The sequence below is a fragment of the Myxocyprinus asiaticus genome, chromosome 8 (assembly GCF_019703515.2).
Source record: "Myxocyprinus asiaticus isolate MX2 ecotype Aquarium Trade chromosome 8, UBuf_Myxa_2, whole genome shotgun sequence".
NCBI lineage: Eukaryota > Metazoa > Chordata > Actinopteri > Cypriniformes > Catostomidae > Myxocyprinus > Myxocyprinus asiaticus.
In genome coordinates, this window is record NC_059351.1 from 15976469 (window position 1) to 16001288 (window position 24820).

Here is a 24820-nt window from a genome sequence, read left to right on the forward strand (position 1 = left end):
TTAAGTCTTGTATTAACTTTGGAAGCCTACATTGTATTGAACCCGGAGTATATATTTTACTTGTGGGGTCTGGGACATGCAAACAAATGAAAAACAAAAAAAAAACAAACCTATTCTATTCTCTTCTCTTTTCCCCGCCCTGTTATTTGACCACACTGTATAGGCTACTGTTCTAATGATTTGTTTAACAATGAAGCCGTGCCACCAGGAAGAAACGAAACCTTATAGTAATTTTCAGGAAATGAAACTTACAGCAACGTTAGGTTCACAAATGCACTAGGCTTCTGTTCTAGTAAACGCACGCTGCACTTAACAGCATCACTCTAAAAGCAAACCGGGAGGTGTTTTACAAATCGAAAAGTTTAAGATTCAAGATACGAATCGATAGAGTCAATACATCTGATACAGGCGGAGGAGATTATTTATTTTCGCTATTTAGAAATTTTGTCGTTTTATCGAGAGGATGAGTTACACATTCAGTCAGCAATATGAGGAAAAAATCCGCCCTTGCATCGATACAATCGACAAATTACGTTCTTTGGGAGTCGAAAAGGATTTGGCGCTACCTGCCATAGCCGTTATTGGGGACCAAAGCTCAGGAAAAAGTTCTGTTCTAGAGGCACTGTCAGGAATCGCGTTGCCCAGGGGTAGTGGTAAGTATTCTCCCTTGCCATCAATAAGCAGGCGGAGCAGCACATATTATATAAAAGGGTGCTTTGTTTTTTTTTCTTTAACTTTGAACACTTTTGGCTCTGTAGACTTCTGATTTATGTCTTCCGATTTCCCTATTTGTTTACATTTCCACAGTATAAAAAAAAAAAAAAAAAAAAAAAAAAAAGTGAAACTATACGCATTCATATTGTTAGTGATGAAATTTTGCCATAGCTGAGCACTATAAATGACTAATTATACTACATTTAAAAATGTGCTGTGCAAATGGTAATACCATGGTACATAAATACAGTATTGTACTAGAATACCATAGTCGTATGAAATATCAAGGAATTGTCCAAGGTATTTTAACCTTTTGGCACCTGAGTTTCTCTTGACAGACCCCCCAGCGTGAGTTCTTTAATGCGCGCTGTAAAAAATGAAAAAATAAATAAATAAATAAATAAAAAATCTTACATTACACTTCACAGCAGATGCACTGGAGTACAGATTATATATTATCGAGCATATAATGTGTTTTTTAGATGTTTATAACGATTGATTATAATAGATAAAATGCGATCGCGAATGCGCTTGCCAGCTATGTGTGCCATGTTGTTTACATGCAATGCAACATGGGACTTTGAGTTCATGTAAAGCATGGAAGCAGGTTCCAAAAACATAACACTTCCACTTTCCCAGTACCTGAAGTGGTTAGAATGAGTGATGGATGGAATGGGAGAAGGCTCGAGTGAACTGACTAGTTTGTATATTCTTTGATGTTAGAAAACATGGCCACAGCCAGAGGTGTAGACTATTCCAGGGGGGATGGGGGTAGGCAACTCAATAGAAAAAAACAAGCAAGTACAACACCCTGCACCCCAATGTTCAAGCCAAATCTATGCCCTTGGTTGAAGTGCTGCATCAAAACAGTGTGCTCCGACGGTAACGGCTTTAAACTTTTATTTAGTGATTGTTTGAATGTTTGTAACATATAAAAAAATTAATATATTGTGAAGTTGAAAAGACTATTTGAGCAGCTGGTTCATTATGACAACCGCTTCAGTCCCACTTTTGCTGGTAAACAGCAGCACGAATGCAGATCACAACGGTTTGATCGTACCATCCGAGTCCAATCAGCGTAATCACACCGGTTTGATTATACATGCGAAAGGGTTTTAAAGTCAAGTCATTTTTATGTGTATAGCACCTTTCATAACACACATCATTTCAAAGCAGCTTTATAGAAAATCATGCATTAACAGAAAATTAAACTGTAATATCTATAATGTCTTAGAGTCATCATTGTGTAGTTTGATAAAATACGATTGTGAACTGTGTTTCAAAATAATTAATTAAAAAATAATTGTATTTAGAGACTCAGTGAGCAAGCCGAAGGCGACTGTTGCAAGGAACACAAATCTCCATACGATGTTGATTAATGGAGAAAAATAACATTGAGAGAAACCAGGCTCACGGTGGGGGCCAGTTAACCTCTGGCTAACAGCATGAATATAATGCCAATACTACTTAATTATATATAGTGCAAGTCATGGTTTAAAATTATTAAACTAAGTAAGTGTTAAGGGCCAGTGTTTAAACAAAGATTTTGTATGAACTATAAGATTAATGACTAATGTCTTTGAAGTCCATCCTGGATTAACTGCAGAAGTTCACATAGATGCTTTGTCCTTTGTTAGTTGGCTGATGAACGGTTTTGTTGGCAATTAATTGATAGTCTATGTATTCCATTATAAGAGTGTAATCCATCATTAGACCAAGGTGATGCAGGCAGAGATCAGTCAGGTGCATCGCAGTTGAACAGTTAAAGAATGCTATAGTACCAAAAACACATGGTAATGCCTTATTGATAACTCACTTAAAATGAAACCATTGAATAGTAAATGAACAATTCTTCAGTTTTTTTTTTTTTTTTTTTTTTTTTACTACGTTTTTTACAGGAATTGTTACACGATGCCCTCTTGTGCTCAAGATGATCAGAACTAAGGAGGAAGATGGATGGCATGGGAAAATCAGTTACAACCAGGATTATGTGGAGGACATTGACGACCCAGCAGATGTTGAGAAAAAGATTCGTGAGGGTAGATAAAGTTTAGAATACATTTCATGTGATCTCTCAAATATGTGCAATCCTTTGACAGAAAATATTTACAAATAAGTCTAATTACACTTGTAGCCCAGGATGAGATGGCTGGAACAGGGGTTGGTATAAGTGAAGAACTTATCAGTTTGCAGATCACTTCTGCAAATGTCCCTGACCTCACGCTTATTGACCTCCCCGGTATCGCTCGAGTGGCAGTCAAGGGTCAACCTGAGAATATTGGAGAGCAGGTAATATATTCTCTAAACTTCCTTTAGAAAAAAGTACTATGACAGTACCAAGGTATAAGATGACAAAACCATGGAACTTTGATCCATGTATATACCATATGCATATACCATAGTTTTACATGGGACCCAAAAATGGTCATGACAGGAGATTAAAAATCAGATGCGCAAGCCAGGTTAGTAAGTGATTATATCACACTAGTCTTAAGTTAGCATCTATAATGCTTAAAGCTGAAGTTTGTAATTTCTGTGCCACTAGTGCCACCAAACGGAACTGCAAAAATAAACTTAGAATATAAGAATATGCCATCCATCTGCTGTTGCACAAACAAACAGATATTCCCGCTCCAAATTCACACCATTGGTTGAGTCAATGTTGTTGTGTCAGGCTGGACGGGTTGCAAAGGAATAGTTTCAATAAAAATGAAATTTCTCTCATCATTTACTCACCCTCATGCCATCCTGGATGTGTATGGCTTTCTTTCTTCTGCTGCATGCAAACAAAGATTTTTAGAAGAATATTTCAGCTCTGCAGGAATGCAAGTCAACCGGGTCCAAAACTTTAAAGCTCCAAAAGCATAAAAAGGCAGCATAAAAGTAATACATTTGACTCCACTGGTTAAATCCATGTCTTCAGAAGCGATATGATAGGTGTGAGTGAGAAAGAGATCAATTTTTAAGTTCTTTTTTTTAATTATTAATCGGCACTTTCAAACAGCCCTCCTAAGCGCTTTTCTCTCCTAGTTCTTCTTTTGTTTTTGGTGATTTACAGAAGAATTTATAGCAAAAATGGGCCTAAATATTGATCTGTTTCTCACCCAAACCTATCATATCACTTCTGAAGATATGGATAACTTTTATGCTGCCTTTATATGCTTTTTGGAGCATCAACATTTTGGCACCCATTCACTTGCATTGTATGGGCCTACAGAGCTGAACTATTTTTCTAAAAATCATAATTTGTGTTCTGCAGAAAAAAGAAAGTCATACACATCTGGGATGGCATGAGGGTGAGTAAATGATGAGAGAATGATGAATGATGAAATAATGAATGAGGTGAATTATTCCTTTAAGTCAGCGTTTTGAAATGTTTACTAAATTTACTATAAATGTTATTTTTCTTGTTTTTACAAACTGATGGATGAGACTAAATTATTTTCATTGATAATCGACATGAAGCATGGTTTGCTTAAGGACACAGGAACATCAGTCAAATGCATTCATTCCAGATTAAGAGACTGATCAGGAAGTTTGTTACCAAGCAAGAAACAATCAACCTTGTTGTGGTGCCATGCAATGTTGACATTGCGACCACAGAAGCATTAAAGATGGCTCAGGAAGAGGACCCTGAAGGCGAAAGGACTTTAGGTGCGCAGTACTCATGCACAGTATTCACTACATACATGCAAACTACGTAACCTTCAAAATGGATTAGTAAAATCATACGTTTTCTGATCTGATTGTATTGTATGTCTACTATAGGCATCCTAACAAAGCCGGATCTGGTGGATAAGGGCACTGAAGGGGCTGTGGTAGACATTGTGCACAATGAGGTCATTCCACTTTCTAAAGGCTACATGATTGTCAGGTGCAGGGGACAGAAAGAGATCACGGAGCAGGTTACTCTTAAGGAGGCCACAGAGACAGAGAAGATCTTCTTCAAAGACCATCCTCATTTTAGGTGGGTACATGGTTACATTTAAATATGATCACACAGGAAATTGACATGTTCCATATACATATATTGTTCCGGAACCCAGATATAAACCCCATTCTGCCAAATTACTGACAAGTGGCATCTGCTATCCAACATTTTTGCATCAGTTCAAAAGTGTTTCCCTTTCCTGTGGCGCTATGCTTATAGCACCCTGCGGAAACAGCCCCAGAGACATGGGTTCTACTCCCATGGAAACCAGGGAGTAATCATGTTTTCAAGATTCGGAACTTGCATTTTCCCTCTGTGATTAAATTATAAATCCACTGTCTGTAGGTTTATGGTTGGGTTTGGGTTAGGCCATATGGTTAATAAAATATGAATTCCTGTTGACTGTATTACATCATTTACATCTAAAAATGAACTCGCTTTTGGTGTCAGTCTGTGAACGTTTCACCTGGAAACTGGAGCTCACACTTTCCAATACGTTCAACAACACTTCCAGCTTTGGCTGTGTAAGCACAGATCGATTTCAGCAGCAGAACTTTCGACAATTTACCAAGCTGAAAGAGTGCTATAACATCAACGGGCTGCAATTTCATTCTACAGATATTACAGATAGTATTTTTAACTACTTGTTAAAAAGCTCTTACATTTTTCCACTCAGAACACTCTATGAAGAGGGCTTTGCTACTATTCCCAAGTTGGCTGAGAAACTAACAATTGAGTTGGTTCATCACATTCAGGTGAAACAATTTCTAGTGAAAGAGACTGGCAAAATTATTTGACTCATAATAAACACAACTAATTTTCCTATGGACAATATGTTATGTAGAAATCACTGCCTCGGCTAGAGGAGCAAATCGAGAAAAAGCTTGAAGAGACACAAAAGGAACTGCAGGCATATGGCACTGGACCACCATCAGACCCTGCAGAAAGATTTAGCTTTCTCATTGATGTGAGTACAGCCATGAAGTCTACACACATGCCAGTCATCCAACCTAAATGCACAGAAGATTCTAGACTAAACAATATCTAGTTAGGTGTTTTCTCCTTGCACACTCACTGAGAAACTGCTAGTTGCTTACCAGAACCAAACACAACTATAAAACTTGTGCTTAAGTTTGCATTTTAGTAAAGAGCTTAAACACCCAGATCACTAATATCTTCCACAATGGTAAATAATCATCCCTCATACCAAGCAGAAAAATAGCTTCATAAATATGCAGCCTCATAAAGAAAAGAAAAGAAGAAAGTAACACATTTAAATTGATTTAAAGAGAATAAATCTTTTCTCTTGTTGTCTCAATTGTTGAATTCAGAAAGTTACAGCTTTCACTCAGGATACTTTCAACCTGACCACTGGAGAGGTGCTTAAAACTGCTTCAGATCTATTGATTTTTCCAGAACTCCGCAAAGAATTTGCAAAATGGAAGTGCATCTTGGATCGTTCAGGAGATTCCTGTGAGTCAAGTATATATGAGAAATGGAGAGTTTCTTTTTTTTTTTATTAGACTTGTATAAGAGTACTGTTCCCAAAATTTAACTGAATGAACTGCAGATGTGTGTATATACAGTACATGTGCACACACTGTGCAGTAATGTGCTTGTTTCATACTGAGATCTTGCTTTAACAAAAGTCAACCAACCTGCTTGATACATTGTTTTTGACGATACTGTATATCTGATTATTCATGATGTAAAATAAAATCAGGTCTGGAGACAGAATAAAACTTCCACAACTCAAATGCTTTACTTCATGAGAATGAATTAGACTACTTATAATCACAGTATTCTAAAATTGTTCACAGTCAATAGGAAGCTTCAGAGAGAAGTAGATAATTATGAAGCCAAGTATCGGGGCAGAGAGCTTCCAGGCTTCATCAATTACAAGACCTTTGAGGGTCTTGTCAGGGAACAGATCAGGCAGTTAGAGGAACCTGCGTTAAAGACACTGAAGACCATCTCAGGTAAGGCTTTTTTATATTTCAAATTTCAAATGTTTCTCTGTGCATAGCCTGCCTTCAACAAAATGTTGTCGGTTCCCAAACCTAGTGAGCTGCCTCATTGCCTCCTGCCTACATAGGCAGCTGTATTCTATGTCAGTATCTTAACTGAAATGGAGCCTCAAGAGACCGATCTGGAACTCTCTAGATTGGCAGCAACTCCACACGTCGTTCAAATAGCGCTCCTCATGCGCAGCTACGGGAGTCTCGATTTGCAATTAATTTCAATACAGGTGATGCGAGAGGAATGACAGTTTTCTAATGAGCATAAATAATACTCATATAAGGCAAAATAGTCAGTTTTACCATCATTTAAACTATTTATAGTTACTTTTCAGTAATTAATGGATTATACGTTTATTTATAATCCGAATGTCTATGGTTTGTCTGCTATCTTAAGCCCGCTACACACTGTAGCATTTTTACAGTCCTTTAGGATTGTTGCTTGTCAGACTGTACAATATGAATGCATTGATATCGCCATGGCACACTGAGCGACATTATGTCAGACTGTACGATACACATTGTAGCCGACTGTGGTCCCAATCGTCCCGATCAGTGAGCATGACTCACTGCATTGTGGAATAGAAGGGACTTTCCTTCTGAAAGTCAGGACATCAGCATTTCCGTTGCTCCAATACCACTCCATCACAAACATAGGCTAACATATAAAAAGAAAGATGGATTTTATCAAATAGGCCTAATAATAAGACAGCCTGATCACAAATACAAAAAATTACAGATGATGAGAATGAACACAAGTGCAGGAGGTAGCCTACAGTAATCATTAGCTACCAGGAGCAAAAATTCACTGTGGGAATAAAAAGACTTGTGGCCTGAAAAATGACAAACTTTTCCATTCACATTGGGGAAAACAAAAAAGGTGGGTTATAGTACGTCTTTCTCCTCTTTTAGATTAGTAACCTAGGCCATGCAAAATTTCGAAAATTCATATGGGCTGATAATATATCACACTTGTAAATGCCCTATGGATAATGCACAAACACAACATAGATTTCTATAATTGTATCCTACTGTATCTGCTGATTTAGATTAAAACGTCCCATAAATACTTAACAATATAAATTGTTCAAACTTTTTAATAAAATTGGAGTGGTGTGAATCTTAACTAAAGAAGTTTACAGACGTTTAAAGTAAATTTATTAAAAGTAAAATAGTAATTAAAATAAAGTTGTAAAGAAAATGCATGATAAATGTAAAGAAAGAAAAAACGTGTTAAGAAAATGCAATCATTTATTTATTTTCATATTTATTAATTTATTAATGCTTTAATATAGCTGAAGTGTTACACTTTTCTCCAAGTATCTTCTGCTTATTTATTTATTAAAACTGTTCATATAAAATGAAAAGAAGATGTCACACTGAATGTTGTAAGATTGCCAGTTTTGCCCTATGACAACAGAAATCCCGTACAGTGTGCACTGGGCTTTAGATTTATTTTTCACCAATTGCCTTCACAGGGAAGGATACATATGAAGCTGCTTTAGATGTTAGACAAAATAAGGTATTTTAGGAGGCAGCATAATTACAGTAACTAGCTTTTGGAACAGACTGCTTGTTGGGAGTGCGCCTATGATGCCTATGAATGCTGCTTCTGGAGGTAGCTTGCTAGGTATTGGAAAAGATGCATAGAATTCTCAAGAAAAGAATTTGTACCATGGACAAGGAAATCCAGATGGATTGACCATGTTCTAAGTGTACTGTACTTAAGCTGCTTTGAATAAAAGGTGGCTAGTCAGTAATTAATTTGCCGAAACCAGATTCACAAGGTTATCAGGCCTGCAGGTAAAAGGTGTGTTTGTGTTCCCATAGATGTGGTAAGAAAGAAGTTTATCCAGTTGGCCCATTTTAGCTTCATTGGATTCCCCAATCTTCTTAAAATAGCAAAGGTAGGTTTTTTGTGTTTACAAGAATGTTTATGGCAATACATATATACAAAGTATGCATATTTAGCTTACACATTTTACACACTTTCTTAGACTAAGATTGAGGGCATCAAGCAAGATAAAGAATTACTGGCAGAGTCCATGCTGAGGACCCAATTTAAGATGGAGCTCATTGTTTATAGTCAAGATGGCACATACAGCCAGAGCCTACATGATGCAAAGGAAAGACTAGAAGAAGAAGAAGAAGAAATTGCACGTAATCCTAAAAAAAAAAGTTTTCTCACTGTGGCAGAAAGCACTGGCAATCATGCCACTCTGCGGGAGATGAGGCTGTTCCTTGAGTCCTACTACTCAGTAAGTGTGTTCATCAGAGTTCAATCATGACAACTCTCAAAATGATTTTATATGCTAAAGTGAGTAGAGCCGCATCCCAAATGATACACTATACACAATGCACTTAAAAAAAAAAAACTATGCACTCAGCCATGAAGTGTATATATTACATACTAAGTGTAGTATTGTCCCAAATAAAACAATGGTTTTTGTACTACATGGAAGCATTTGCCGTTTAACAGCTGACAGATGTGACGTTTCAAACACATATGCAATAAGTTGCTGCCAGCTTTAGCACATTAGCCAATCTCAGTTCAACACTGGTATCTCAAGCAATTACATACACAGCGTGGGGTGATGGAAAGGCATTCGACTTACTTTTGTAAGGTGCTGTCTTCACTGAAGTTTCACTAGTTGTTATATTCTCCATTATTTACTATTTATTTTTCAGACCAGCAATGCAGCCAGGTAACTTCACCCCTTCCGCTACATACAGCAAGGCGTGAGCACTGAGTGCATGAAGTGTCCAATATTGCACTATCCATTTTGACGGTTGAAGAAGTACATCATCCGGATATTCATAGTACACTTCTTTTTGTTGCAATTTTAGTGTTAAGATACTATTCGCACTACTTGCACTACAAAATTACGTGGAATAGTGCTAAAGGGTGGCACACACCCAGCTGCGGCCCATGCATTTTAAGTCTAGGCCTTCAGTGCGATTCATGCCATTAAGAAAACACAGTTTCACAATGTTTAAGATGCTGTATGCCCATCATACATCACGTGGCAGTCAACTAATAATACCAACTGACATTTTAAAAACACGTCCATGCACGAAAGCCAGAACCAAGGAGGTCTAATACCAAGAAAAAGCTCTCTAATAATATTTGCGATTTAAAATTTGCTTGCAATAAATTTTGTTTAGTCAGGGTACACGGTTACTTCTCAAAACTTGATCTGACACTGAATGCTCAAGCAGCCTAATTTACACTTAAAAAACTCCTGATGTTGCTATAACAATGCAAAAAGCACTTACCAATTTGCTTGAAGTGAAAATCAGTCCTCCTTTCCTATTTAATTAATCAATCGCACGATCATGCAGAATATCTCAGGTTTGTAAATCCATAAGGATCTCTTTCTCAACGCTGGCAATACCAGCAGTGATTCGTCAGCATCTCGCGCTCTTCGCTTTTAAATTACGTACATCACTTAAAACGTGATTGCGTCACTCAAGGCCAGCTAATCTGACAGTCTGACTTTAGATGCCTATTCACTGCAATGCTGAGGGATTCTGTAGAAATTCTGAAGGCCTGACGGGGTGGAGCTCAGACTCACGTGCTGCTTTGGCTAAGGAGCATGGCTTCGGGCATGCAATTTGTGAAACAGTTGTCACACTTTGCTTGTAAGCATCGAGGAATAAATTCTGACTGGATAAATTTTTTTGTTTTGTTTTTTTCTATTCATTTGTAGATTAATTAGGAGTTGAAAGCGATTGAAAATACATATGCAAAAAGGTCAATGAGAATGAAAGGATGAAAAAATATTTATTATTAGGCATGTTACGCCAACAGAGAAGGCTTTGCTGGCCCTAAGAAATCGCCACTGGACACACCCTATGACATATTGATAGGATTTGGTCTTTGTGGACTAGATCTGCTACACTGCTGCTGCAGATAAAGTACGAAGAATTCCTACTGCTAGAACATACACAGACATACTGTGTTAGAATGTGGACATGCTCCTGCTGCACAATTAGACAAACACAAGACATACTGCATCGAACATGTATGACATGCTGCTACTGCACAATTAGACATACATACAATCTTACATACAATGTAATAGATCTAGACAAATGCAGCCAGGGAGGAGGAGGGTTTCAGAGATAACACTCTTGCAGCACACTGCAGTGAAACCGGCATTGTGGCTTAATCCAGTGCATTGTAGCTTACTCTAGCCAGGAACCACATATATACAATATATATAAGTGGAATGGCAGCACTTATTTTTTTTCCACTTTTAGTGCTGAACAGAACTCAAATTGCATGATCTGATACGCAGCTTAATATATTTCACCAGATTGCAAGCAAGCGTCTAGCTGACCAGATCCCAATGGTGATCCGCTATCTGCTGCTCCAGGAGGCTGCTGTGGAACTGCAGAGAAACATGCTGCAATTGCTGCAAGAGAAAAATGCTATAGACGACCTGCTAAAAGAGGACTATGACATTGGCCAAAAGCGGGATAACTTACTGTGCCGTCAGAGACGTCTGATGCAAGCACGGAATGCATTGGTTGTCTTTTAGAATTCAGTTAATATTGTTATTTGCAACAGTTTTAAATGCAACACAATCATACAGTGGTAGTGAAGTAACATGAAGTTTATCATCTCCCTTCCATTAAGCATTGGCAGATTTTTTTATTTTTTATTTATGCATTTGACATTTTATCTTTTGGCTATTCAATATATTTTAGTGTTGTTGTTGTTTTCTTGTGTGTGTGTGTGTGTGTGTGTGCTGTTAAATCTGCACTCAGTAATTTTTGTTTTTGTTGTCTTGGGCTTACACTGACACCTAGGGGCCCTGGATGCAGCATCATTCAAAATCAATAGTTTTTATTCACACATGTCATTGTAGAAATTAACTATTCACAATCAGCCATCATTAATCTATTCCATGAGTGAAAGTGAACAACAACGGGCTGGTTACTGAGATTAAGCGAGTAGTATTCGGCTGGTCATATGATCTTAACATGGTAGCCTCTATGTAGAATAATACAGCTTTTATAAGGTTACTGATATGACTGGAGTCTTCATTTCATGTAAGTGGTCATGATTTGAAATGTTTCAAAATGACTAATTTCTTTTTGAGTAAAACTTTTTTAAAGATGAAAAAGTGAGTGCAGATAATCATTTACCAAAGAATATAATGTTACCCAGCCTTAATACAGATGTTTAAAATACTTTTGAGCTCTGAAGTTTAGAGCTGTGATAGTCCTCTTTATGCAATATACATGTAAATGCAATTGTCCAATATGTTTTTATAATGTCCAAGAGGTACTGAAAAAAAGCTTCTTTTACAATTGCAGGATTTTGTGCAGTAGTACCCCATCAGTGTCTGACATATTCATGCCTTCCGTTAACTTCTAATAGACCTAATACTGTGTCTGGAACAGGATTGGCCTATCTAGTCCAAAGACCCTGGTTATCTTTCTTTTGGTTGCCACTGTCCTCTCATCTACATAAGATTCTGATATGGTTGGTTAAAGTTTTTTATCATATGTTTCACAAACAAATATGAGATATGAAGCTGTTGATTGGTTATAATGGGAAATTAGAGTAAATATTGGAAAGGTGACATCATTGATATAAAGCATGAATAATGCAAAATATAACAGACCCTTAGCATTGACCATGTCACTATGGAAGCATGTTTAAATATTCTTTGGACCAAAAAGTATTATAGCAAAATTTAAAATGGGATCATTTTGATTAAAATATAATGAGTGAACAGTAACCAGGTAGAGTAATGACTATCTGAAATTGTTAATCACCTTTTTCTTTAAGGTTAATTCTGCTTCTAAAACCAGACAAATTACAAACCGATTACAACATAATCAGAAAATTAAAATAACAACTCCTCAGATCCACAAAGTGATACCACAATTCTCATTTATTAGTGACTTTATAAACTACATTGTCTTCTATCACTGTTATGAATGGTACGTAAGGAATCGTCAACATCTGGACAACCACATTCTTTCTCTGAAAAACAACTAAACTAAAGCCAAATGATAATAGGGGTCGGTGTGGCACATATGGTGGAATTTCAGCTAGGGCAAAGAACTCCTACAATATTGTACAGTGATATAGATTATGCTAAATTTTCTCTGTTTCGGTTTGCACCTTACACAGGAAGGCATTTTTAACCACATATAGGTTAAAAATAAAGAAGCTACAATAAAAAGATGCTTTGGAGCATAAACATTCATTACATATATACATTTGTACAATGTTCATCAAACAAGGAGACAAAAGGACAGATTTCTCATTGTCAAAAGGCAAGCTTTTGTAAGCAGGTCAGGTGCTACTGATCATTCTGGGCTTTAAGCTTCCTCTCCCAAAGTTTCTGATGGTCCGAGAATCCCTGCTTTCCTTTGTTGAAGGAATTGGGTCCAGCTGATGTGGGCGTCTCCCTGAAAATCAATAAAAATTGTGATGTTAATGTTAACAGTGCTGTAAAGTCTTATTTCTCATTCAGAGTGGATTGTGTCAGTTATGCATTGGAGCACATTATACGTTTTTTGATACTAATGAAATGGAAAGGGAGATGTTCAGTAGAATATCAGCCAAGCTACTCTTTTCCATACATATGTGGATGAAATTTAAAATAACAAGCTCTAAAAAGGAAAGCTTTGTTTGAGGAACAGACCAAGCTCTGAAATCTCATATTTTGCATATTTTCAAATATGCTGCATCACAATCAGTCATGTGACACCCCAACAACGTCAAACCTGTCTTGACTCGTCTATTGCAAGGTAACATCTCTTTTTGAATTTCGTTGAAAAAAAGATAATACAGGGTTGGAATGACATATAAGGGTGAGTATATGTTTTGGGTGGACTACACCTTTAAGATGCATGTACAATAAATATGAAATAATCTTAAATTAAACCCAACCTTCCAATATTCTTCATCCTCATCTTTGCTTCAGGCGGCATTTCCTCAGGCTCACTCTGAAATTTAAAATATTGTGAAAATTATAAACTTTTAACGTAATGCAATGCAATTTTGTCAGTCTGGTAAATACATATAAGAAACATCAATTTAGTGCTGACAAATCTGTTCACAGCATCAATTATTGCACGAGTACACAAACAGAGATTGCATCGGTATTTAGATATCAAGCTCCATATCGGAGAATAGCACACACATCATCATCCTCATTGAAGACAGACGCAAGTCCAGGTTTCTTGGTAGGTAAAGCAGGTGTGGGTTCTTTCGGTTTCTGAAATAGAAGAGGGAGGAATACAATACTTAAGTGTTTTACATTTAAATCTATCTATCTATCTACAAATACGCAAAATGTTTGCTAATAATATAGCTTGCATTTTCTTGAACAGTGACAGTGTACAATGTTGGATACGTACACTAGCTCCCAACTTGATTGAGATGGGGTTGGGCTTCTTCACTGCCTGGGCCTTCATACTAAACCCAGTATTAAGCAATTTAGAAGACTTGCTTTTAGACTCATCTTCTGGGCTGATCTCATGAGCAGGGCGCTTTCTCTGGCTGTCCCCTGATGCCGTGCTGGAAGAGACAGTCTTAGTTTTCACACTGCTTCCCTTCTCTTCCGGTCCTGCTGGAGGCGAAACAACTTACCAAGGTGAGCGACTGTTGCCTTGGAGACCAAAGGTGAGCTACAGTTACCTGAAAGATGAGGGATGCCAGGAGGACCTGCTCAGAGAGCCGCTGTTGAGCCTAAAATCTGAATTCAAACTGGTCTGCAAATAATAGCGTGCAAGCTTCTCCAACAATTTGACTTTGAGTAGTCTTAAAGGGATAGTTCACCCAAAAATGAAAATTGTCACCATTTACTCGGCATCGTGTTGTTCCAACCCTGTATGGCTTTCTTTTTTTTTTTTGGTGGAACACAAAATGAGATGCCTAACATTCTCCCAAACACCTCCTTTTGTGCCCAAAGTTATACTATGATGACAGAATTTTCATTTTGGGGCAAAACATCCCTTTAATTGACTGATACTAAAAAATATTACGTCTGTATTGTGGCAAATTAAAGGTATAATATGGCAATGCCAAAGTACTTTTATATTTACCATGATACTGAAATATTACCATAATCATGTACCATAGTGTTCACCATATTTATGTACCACAGTATTTGAATGGTACTTCAAAAAAAATAAATAAAATAAAAAAAATAAAAATAATAATACATGGTGTAACCACGGTAAAGTAATAATAATAATAATAATAATAAATAAATAAAATTATAAAAAAAATAGTAGTACCATAGTATTGTACCTGGTCGATATTTTATGTTAGTGCAAGGATCAAAGGCTTGTTTTGGATTAACTTGTATGCAGTTTTCCTTATTTAGTGTTATTTGTATACATAGTTAAATATGATATATCTATTTTTATCACCCTGCAGGGAGTTGTTTTCGAAAACCAACTCGTCATACTGCTAATGCGGCTAACTCGCAAAACTCCAACTCTACAACTTTGTTTTATCCATGCACTCAAAAACGTACGTGTTACAACTATTCTCGAAAACCTTCAGTTGTACAATAATTGTAAGACAAAACAGTTTTGACAGTTTCACCTCCTTCTCTAGAGGGGCCTTCGCTGCTGCACCTCACATTCGCCATTGTATGAATCTGTTTTTGAACAAGTACGGCTACCAGATAGGACAAACTACCTCTGTTTTCGCCGCAGCTTTTCCGCTTACGACATCATCCGATGGAAGCAGAGCAACAGTGCCATCTAGCGTACACAATGAGCAAACGATCCTTCAGAATACACGCATATTTCAAACATCAGGATTTTAGGTTAATTCATTACCTGTCAAACGCGTGGACACACCTACTCATGCTTTATTATCAGTCTACTATTTACCACATCTTTTAAAATTTTCACCAATTTAAGTGAGGTCGATACATTTAAAGTGTACACCCTAATTTTTAATATTACTTTGTTATTTGGCATACTGCATATGCGCTTTTCTGAATTGCAATTCATTTGGATGAAATTGGCTGTATATGTGTGTATATATATATATATATAAAGCCTGGAGTTTGGGCTGGCCATGATTGGGTCTTGATCCGGTTGTCCTCCATCCACATCTTGATTGACCTGGCTGTTTGGCATGGAGCATTGTCCTGTTGGAAAAAACAATCTTCAGAGTTGGGGAACATTGTCAGAGCAGAAGGACATTTTCTTCCAGGATAACCTTGTACATGGCTTGATTCATGCATCCTTCACAAAAACGAATCTGCCCGAATCCAGCCTTACCGAAGTACCCCCAGATCATCACCAATCCTCCACCTAGTCGTTTAATGGTTAGACAGAGACTTGGAGAGGCCTATAAGCCACAATGTCTCACACCCACTGTAAAATTTGGTGGAGGATCAGTGATCTCCAGACCTGATCCCCATTGAAAACCTCTGGAATGTGATCAAGAGAAAGATGGATTGCCACAAGCCATCAAACAAAGATGAGCTGCTTGAATTTTTGCACCAGGAGTGGCATAAAGTCATCCAACAATAATAAGAAAAACTGGTAGAGAGCATGCCAAGATGCATGAATGCTGTGATTGAAAATCAGGTTTTTCCACCAAATATTGATTTCTGAACTCTTCCTAAGTTAAAACATTAGTATTGTGTTGTTTAAAAACGAATATAAACTTGTTTTCTTTGCATTATTCGAGGTCTGAAAACACTGCATCTTTTTTTTTTTTTTTTTTTTGTCATTTGACCAGTTGTCATTTTCTGCAAATAAATGCTCTAAATGACAATATTTTTATTCGGTATATGGGAGAAATGTTGTCGGTACTTTATGAAATAAAACAAATATTTTCATTTTACTCAAACACATATAAATAGTAAATCCAGAGAAACTGATAATTTTACAGTGGTCTCTTAATTCTTTCCAGAGCTGTATATATATATATATATATATATATATATATATATATATATATATATATATATTAATTATTATTATTATTTTTAAATATACTGAAAGCTGCAAGTAAGACTCAGGCAGCTTTTATGGCTCAATTAGTCAGTTATAAGGGCCCCCTTGTGGCCCAAGAGGGAAGGGAGAGTGAAATGATCCTGGGGGGTGGGGGGTGACCAAGTAGAATTTTGCTTAGGGCCCCCATATACTCAGAAACGGCCCTGTTTAACGAGGTTACATATATATATATATATATATATATATATATATATATATATATATATATATATATTATTATTATTATTATTATTATTATTAATAATAATAATAATAATAATATTTTAAACAATTTGATTTTGTTACAGATTACACAAATTCAATTAATGGAATTTTGTTCTGAAACTTAAATGTCAAAATATTTTTTAATGGTATCCAGCTAATTTCCCCTACGATGATTATGAGGTCTTGCTATATATTTCCTTATACAAAACTGACCATCATGCAAAGTTTCAGTAGGCTTATAGCCTACTTATATTTATCTTCAATCGAACCTAAGCAAATTTCTTTTTTTAAGGATGCATATGAATCAGCATGCTAAGATTTTCTTCTTCTTCTTCTTCTTATTTACTTTTATTTTTGCCCCACATTGGGGTTTTGGGATCAAGAATGTACTAAACCAGAATCAAACTCACATCACTTATATGAGTGCCACATGTTAGAGCGTTGTTGCTCTAACTTTGACTACTATTTTAATATAGTTGCATAACATCTACCTGAACATTTTTTTAAATCAAGATTTTAATATATAGGGAAAGTGAATATTTTAGGTCTTATAAGTAAAAAAAAATACATATTTATTTTCAATTGTTAATTTTAATTGACCTTATGGTGTCGCAATCGAATCTTTAAAATGAAAAATATTCTATGTAGTCTCTTAATTAATATGGGGTCATAAAAGCTGCATATGTAATACTTCTAAAAGAATTAGTTAAATTCTGTTTAAAATTGTTTAACATGGAGTATATCATGTCACGTGTCACATGTCAACTTCTCAAGCGTATCTGATGTCACCTATCCTCAAACTTTTATGTTAATGAAATAGTTAACCAAAAAAATAGCAATTCTGTCATCATTTAACTTGTTCCCAACCAGTATAATTTTTTTTCTTCCATTTAAAAAAAGAGATGTTTAGTTAGACAATGTATGAATAAAAGATGCAAAGAAAGTGAATGGTGGCTGAGACTAACATTCTGCCTGACATCTCCTTTTGTGTTGCACAGAAGAAAGAAAGTCATGTGGGTTTGGAACAACATGGGGTGAGTTAATGATTTGTTGTTAACATACAAAGGAAAAATACTGTGTACTTTTGGAAAAAAAGTTTATTGTGAAATGACTGTGTGAAAATCGGGGCGGGGGAATATTGGCGACTTGGCCACAGCAGTGCCATGTGCCTTTAACACACAGCAGGTGGTGTTATTGTGACCCTGGATGGGTGGAGAAAGAGGAAACAAGCCCTCACTTTATGAGCGGCCGTTTCCTTCTTCCCCGGGCTCCATCCCACTGTGGACAGTCGCCCCGGGAGGAACAAGAAGGCAAGGAGGATCAGCTGCTTGAGAGGAGGATGTAACTTCCAAAACGAGGGAGGGAAAGGAAAAAAAGATGTGGACAAAAAGGAATTAACCAGAATGGTTTAGAAGTGACATCCCATAGTCCTTTTTTTTATTGGTCTTCAAATCAGATTGGATGTCCTGACACCATCTGCAGATATAGTTCAGCCTTCCTCACCACTCCCACATGGGTGGCCTCTTACACAGACATGACGTGCTTGACGAAATCTGTAAGATGAGAAGAAGTCATGCTTAAGGAAATCATCCAGACTGGCTCACCATACAAGGCTTGAGGTGGCTTTCTAAAAATAGTGATTCAATGATAGGTGAGCTTATTATATCATTCCAATTAGTACCATAAGGCCTAAAATTGAAAAAGAATGTTACTGCATGCTCTGTAATGTAATATGTCTTTATAGAAGTTACAAGGGGGTAAATGGGCAGGGGAATTCTTTGGGACTTGTCTAAACATGTACCCTCATAGTGGATGCTGCCATTCTCATCCTCCTGTCCCTGCATGAGAGAGTCAATCTCGCGCTCAGACATCTTCTCACCTGTTGATGCCATGAAAGGTATCGATTAGGAAAATCTTTCAGAGACAATTACAAGTGCCATGGTACATATTTTAGCTTCTTCAAATATCTCTGTTTTTGAAGGGATGTCCCAGGTTAAAAAAAAAAAAAAAAAATTCAATTGACAGCATTGGTTGCATAATGTTGATTATTACAAAAATCATTTAGACTCATCTCATGTTTATTTAAAAAAAAGCAAAAATCGCATTTACAATGGAAGTAAATGGGGCCAGTCCATAAAAGTTCAAATACACAGTGTTTCAAAAGTATTGCTGCAAGATGTAAACATTATTCGTGTAAACATGATTTGAATGTGATAAAATCAGGGATTTACTGGCGTTACAGATTTAAAAGATTACAGTGTATACCAAAGTTATGTCGTCATGACAACAAAGTTGTAATATTGGAAATAACTTCACATAGATAAGGTTAGTAAGTGGATTTATCACAATAAATTATGTTAACACATATAATGTTTACTTCATGTGGCTATACTTTTGAAACAGTGTGTATTTTAATGTATATGAACTGGCCCCATTCACTTCCATTATAAGTGCCTCACTGTAACTGTGATTTTTGCTTTTTTTTTTTTTCTATAAATGAGAGGTGAGTCGAAATTGTATTGAACCAGAACATCCCATTAAAACATAATTTCAGACAATGGTTTCCAAACTTATGGTTTCCAAACCATATTTCCAATAATTAATTAATCCTCGCTCACCCAGTGTTGACAGCACAATGCGCAGCTCAGCGCCCATAACTGTGCCATTTCCCTCTTTGTCGAAGACGCGCAGACCCTCAACGTAGTCATCAAGGGTACCCTTCTGGATGGCGTCAACAGTCTTCAGCATTGGCAGGAAAGCTTCAAAGTCAATTCTTTTGTTGGCCATATCTATGGTTGCACACATTGGAACACATGACCAATCAGTGTCAACCATTTAGGATTTGCACAGCGAATAGAACTACACCAATAAATTTGCAACAATACTCAGTCTATATCTATACCTTTATATATATTTACTTTTATATTTAGTCCATATCTATATCTGTATTATATGGTAACACTTCACAATAAGGCTGCATACTGGACACAGTATTTCTTGGTTGTTGGCAGATAGGACGTTCCAAGCTTCTTGGAGAATTCGCCACAGTTCTTCTATCTATTTAGGCTGTCTCAATTGCTTCTGTCTCTTTATGTAATCTCAGACTGACACGATGTTTAGTTGGGGGCTTTGTGGGGGCCATGACATCTGTTGCAGGGCTCCCTATTCTTCTATTCTAATCTTTTCTATTTGCAAAATTAATGTATGGGAGTCTAACATTTATATTTCCTACTGACACGCTAAAGCTGAAGATATAAATAACCATCTTAAGACAAATGCTTTTGTGAAACATCTTATGTGCCTAAGACTTTTGCACAGTACTGTATATGGTAACACTTTACAATAAAGTTGTATTCGTTAACATTAGTTAACTGCTGTACATTAGTACAGGGTAAAGGTCTTACCATCAGCGGATGGGTCGCCCAGGATCTTCTTCACATCCTTGTTGGTGGGGTTCTGACCCAGGGCACGCATGATGTCAGCAACCTGGTTGAAAGCAACCTTGTTGTCACCAACCCTGTCGAAGAGACCAAAGGCCTCTTTGAAGTCTGTAAAGGAGGGATAAAAGTGTCATCTTTCAGTTATTGTCTGAATGTAAATAGATATTCAGAAAGTTATTATCACAAAATAAACCACAACAGGGTGAATAGAACCCCATCTTATGTCACTCCAAAGGGTTTTATTGTGTGATAATGACTCTTTGACTGAACATTATCCTGATTATTACACAGCTATACCAAATAAATAAATAAATAAATAAATGTATATGAAATATTGATTTGAATAAAAAATAAATAAATTAATTTAAAAAAAAATGCAAAAAGAAAGACCACAGTGTGTTATGAATGATATGAAACTAGCACAGCTACGTAGAAAATCTTGCTTCGTTCCAAGGTTTCTTCATTTAGTTAGGGGTTTGTTAGGCACTATACTTTGTAAAGCTGCTTTGGAACAATATGTGTTGTAAAAGTGCTATACACACATGAATTGAATTCAATTTAATTGGTGGTCGTTATACGAAAATATTTGACCTTAGAATGCCTCGACTGACCAATCAGAATCAAGTATTCCAGAGAGCCGGTTGCTAATTTATAATAATTCAAAATATCAAAATAGAGACAAATTTATAAAATAGGACTAATTTAGAATGCATCAAGGAGACAATATTTCTATTTTAATACATCTTACAATATGGCAACATGCAAATAAATGAGTCGCTATTATTTTTTATAAAATCATAAAAGTTTGCCTTTTTACAGGAAATGTCAAGAAAAGTAATTATATTAATGCCCTCTTCACCCCCTGTATTATCCTGCCAACTGTACATGCAGTAAAGGAAGACAGAAGCTAAATTTAAAAAAGGCTTAGCAACTGCATTTTCACAGGCTGTGTGAAGTTGAAAGTGATCCACTGAGAGAAAAATAGCATCTTACGACTTCTGTGCACCAGCAGCTGTGACTCGCTGGTTCATGGATGTGGCATTTAATGCACTGTGCGACAGGTGATACCCTCTGAGAAAGTAGCCCTTGCCATACATGGATATGACGGTCTTTGGCTGACTTAAGTCGAACGCAAGAATGCTGACAGCAGTGTAACCTACACCCACGACCAACCACATGCTTTTTGCACCTATAACTGAGCAAGATTTGCCCTGGAGGCTTGGTTATGATGGATACTTTCTCTTCTGTATTTAAGATGTAGAAGTAAATCTTGGCTTCATTTTTGGACATATTTGACAGCTACATCCCAAAAGAGAACAGTGAATAATTCTCACTTTACATGTACTAAAACAACTGATTACACTGAATTTACAAGTTAAATGATACATTAATGTTGATGCATCCTGTTTCCCATGTTGCAAATATCACATCTGTTATATATTCTTTACTTTTGGTCATTCTTTGCTTAAGTTATGAGGATTTGATGGCATGAGTTTGTGAGGACCCAACAGTATACAGATTTCTCCCCTCTTTTGGTATTACACCAGCAAAACTCAACATTGGGAATAAGCATGATTTTAAACCCTAAAGGTCTGCCATGAAATACAATGCAGCATTATTATTGCCTGGAACAGCCCTTATGTGCATACTTGTATAGCCTATATAGCTGGGAAAATCAGTAAGCTCGAAGAAAGTTTGGTACCCTTAGCTCAAACTGCAAGTGTTAAGAAACACTTAATACATTTTGACAAGAGAAGTGCCGCCAAAACAGCGCCAACCCGCATCTCAGAATAGCATTCTGAGATGCTATTCTTCTCACCACAATTGCACAGAGCAATTATCTGAGTTAATTCTAGAGACTGTTTTGCCTGCAAATCCCAGGAGATCAGCAGTTACAGAAATACTCAAACCAGCCCATCAGGCACCAAATATCATGCCACGGTCCAAATCACTGAGATCACATTTTTTGTGAACATTAACTGAAGCTCCTGACCTGTATCTGCATGATTTTATGCACTGCACTGCTGCCACACGATTGGCTGATTAGATAATGGCTCTGTTTTGGTGGTACGAGGGGGACCTACACAATATTAGGCAGGTGGTTTTAATGTTGTGGCTGATTGGTGTATATATAATTTTCAACTATTTTAGTAACTCTTTCAGTTATACACATCTACTATTATATATATATATATAATAAATATTGTTATTATTATTAATTTCCAGCATACCCTACATTTGTAACAATGATAAGAGGACTATGGGCATAGTAAAAGTAATTATAAATCGTTATAATAAAAGCATGATAAAATCTGATGTACAGGTACTGAACACTCACCCTCAATCTGGTCAGCAGAGAATTCTCCAGCCTGCCAGAGACAACAATAGTATGAATTCCATTGACACACTTGCCAGCATCTCACAAAATACACTGGTGTGAATTAAGGCATTATATTAAAACATATTTGTAAAGCACATTCCTTCTATAAACACCAGCAAAATTACTGTTTGAACTAATTGGTCACACAAGCATACAAAGTGTACATCTTCATATTGTATGTGCCAACAGAATGAAAAAACTCGACCACAAAAATAGAAAATGTATCCTAGTTTATTTCAGTGTGCTTATTGCCAGGTTTTCAGCGAAAAGAACATGAAAAAAGTACGAGAGTAATCCAAGTACACACCATGATGCAGTTTTGAGGGTGGAGGAGCTGAGAGGCAGAAGTCAAGATGCCAGAGTCCCAGGAGAGTGGTCCTGAGCCATGGTCAAACTCCTTCTTATTTATGCTATGCTAATGATGTCACAGGGCGGATCGTGTGACGCTGTGGAACTTCTTTAACTTTCTTAGGTCAAGCTGGGAGGAAGGCTGCTGCTTTCTCCAGTGCACAAGGGGAGGTGGTATTTTTAGATTATGCCTCAGGCTGCTTCTAGGACTCATTGGTTTTGATCAGCAGTTTAATTTAATTTATTAATTTTTTTATGTATTTATGTATATTCATGATTTCTGCAAACAGCAAAGATAGAATGTCAGTTCTGATCACAGGTCTGTTATCAGATCTGTGCATGAGTAGAAGGCAACACAACATCTCAGGGAGGCTTGATTACACATGTCGATATTTTTAACTATCAAATGGTGGTCTTGGCCACTTATGGTTATATGGGAGGCCTGAAAAATCTCTCCTCAAAGCATGTTTTCACTGCAAATGTTCTAGATGATTAGGAGGGTGCAGTGAATTTGTATTTGGGGTGTTTTTTCTTAAAAAATAAAAATTATACCCATTTTAGTCTATATTAGATTGTAAAATGTTACTGGAGAAAATGGCACTGAACCAGAATCTGATAAAGCAGAATTAGCTTCTAAAGATAACAACTGATATTTTCACTTTTAACAGAGTAGTATGGGCTTAATTGGTATTCCAGCTGTATGCTAGAGATACCCATTACCCTAAGGTAAAAAGTTACTAAAGTTAATTTAGGACTCTGTTTATTGATACTTACTGTATTTAGGTAAGTAAAATAGCTTGTTAACAGTGATCATGTTGTGTGAAACTGTTACGTTATTTCAACTGGCACCATCAAAATCACTTTTTTTTCCCCCTCATAGTAAAAAATAAATAAATAGCATTTTTGTTGTTGTTGTTGTTTTTTGTTTTTTTGTGAACAATGGAAGCAATTGTAGTATTTTGTTGGAGCTATCCATGGTGCTAATAGCTGCAACACTCAAAGTGGAACCAACAGAAAAACAACCCTACAGTATGTTCAGAATGGAATACCAGTGTGGTGCTTACTACATACTGCCCAGTATACTATGTATATTGCCAACATACTAAACACTGCAGAAATAGTACTTGTAGTAGCCTATGCTATTTTGACATAAGCCCCTGGCACAAAGAAGATTATAAGTCCCTAAGGATATGTAAAGCCATAGAGTTATGGCATACTTTATTAATAGATAATGTAATGTGTTAAACGCACCTAGAATATAAATACAGATTTTGATAAGCTTTTGGTACAAAGTACTATTCCTCATTTTTTTTTTTTTTTTTTTTTAAAGGCTATGTTCAAACACATGCAATCAGCAACATGACAATGGGATAACACATGGGCCCGTAAGTATTTGGACACTTAAGCCACACTTAAAGATATGTACCTTATAAATGTTGATTATTAGATATTATTAGATAACAGAAAAGTGGATTGATTTTTAAAGAAAGACAGCACAAGCACACTTTTCAACAAAATATTTCAAGTTTGTTTCAACTAGTTTTAAATGAAATGATGTATTGTTTTGATGTACAAAATTGTGTGGTGGTCGATAGTTAGTGGGACATGCCCACGGTTAATATGATGTACTATAATTACTACATCACTTGCATTTCAGCGACAGTAGGTCGAAAGTTCTGCTGCTGAAATTGGTCTGTGCCTCCCGAAATTCACATTCAAATCACTGCTCCCCAGTGGCCGAAGCTGGAAGTGTTGTGAACATATGGCCATG

At 36.5% G+C, this 24820-nt stretch overlaps 3 protein-coding genes across 5 annotated transcripts; 1 reads left to right on the plus strand and 2 right to left on the minus strand.

Annotated features, from left to right (window-relative positions):
• The first annotated feature begins 280 nt into the window (after nt 1-280).
• On the plus strand, nt 281-12412 carry LOC127445116 (interferon-induced GTP-binding protein MxA-like). Of its 2 annotated transcripts, XM_051704920.1 has the most exons (12): nt 281-653; nt 2613-2753; nt 2849-3003; nt 4230-4368; nt 4483-4681; nt 5322-5400; nt 5490-5612; nt 5977-6118; nt 6466-6624; nt 8494-8570; nt 8661-8921; nt 10983-12412. In XM_051704920.1, the coding sequence occupies exons 1-12, from the start codon at nt 464-466 to the stop codon at nt 11205-11207; spliced, it is 1890 nt and encodes a 629-aa protein (XP_051560880.1). In that variant the 5' UTR covers nt 281-463; the 3' UTR covers nt 11208-12412. The 2 variants fall into 2 exon arrangements, with proteins under 2 accessions (XP_051560880.1, XP_051560881.1); XM_051704921.1 differs by lacking the exon at nt 281-653 and having other exon boundaries at nt 4202-4368.
• Nucleotides 12413-12554: 142 nt separating this feature from the next.
• Nucleotides 12555-15364, minus strand: LOC127445124 (PEST proteolytic signal-containing nuclear protein-like). 2 transcript variants are annotated; one of them, XM_051704933.1, is made up of 5 exons: nt 15245-15364; nt 14050-14261; nt 13833-13907; nt 13580-13635; nt 12555-13095 (listed from the first exon to the last, which is right to left on the minus strand). In XM_051704933.1, exons 1-5 carry the CDS (start codon nt 15288-15290, stop codon nt 12987-12989), a joined length of 498 nt encoding a protein of 165 aa, XP_051560893.1. In that variant the 5' UTR covers nt 15291-15364; the 3' UTR covers nt 12555-12986. The 2 variants fall into 2 exon arrangements, with proteins under 2 accessions (XP_051560893.1, XP_051560894.1); XM_051704934.1 differs by having other exon boundaries at nt 14050-14258; nt 15245-15345.
• A 2596-nt stretch (nt 15365-17960) lies between these two features.
• Nucleotides 17961-23079, minus strand: LOC127445125 (myosin light chain 3, skeletal muscle isoform-like). The gene is made up of 6 exons (XM_051704936.1): nt 23009-23079; nt 22660-22690; nt 20286-20429; nt 19500-19670; nt 18683-18760; nt 17961-18434 (listed from the first exon to the last, which is right to left on the minus strand). Exons 1-6 carry the CDS (start codon nt 23009-23011, stop codon nt 18406-18408), a joined length of 456 nt encoding a protein of 151 aa, XP_051560896.1. The 5' UTR covers nt 23012-23079; the 3' UTR covers nt 17961-18405.
• Nucleotides 23080-24820: the final 1741 nt, after the last annotated feature.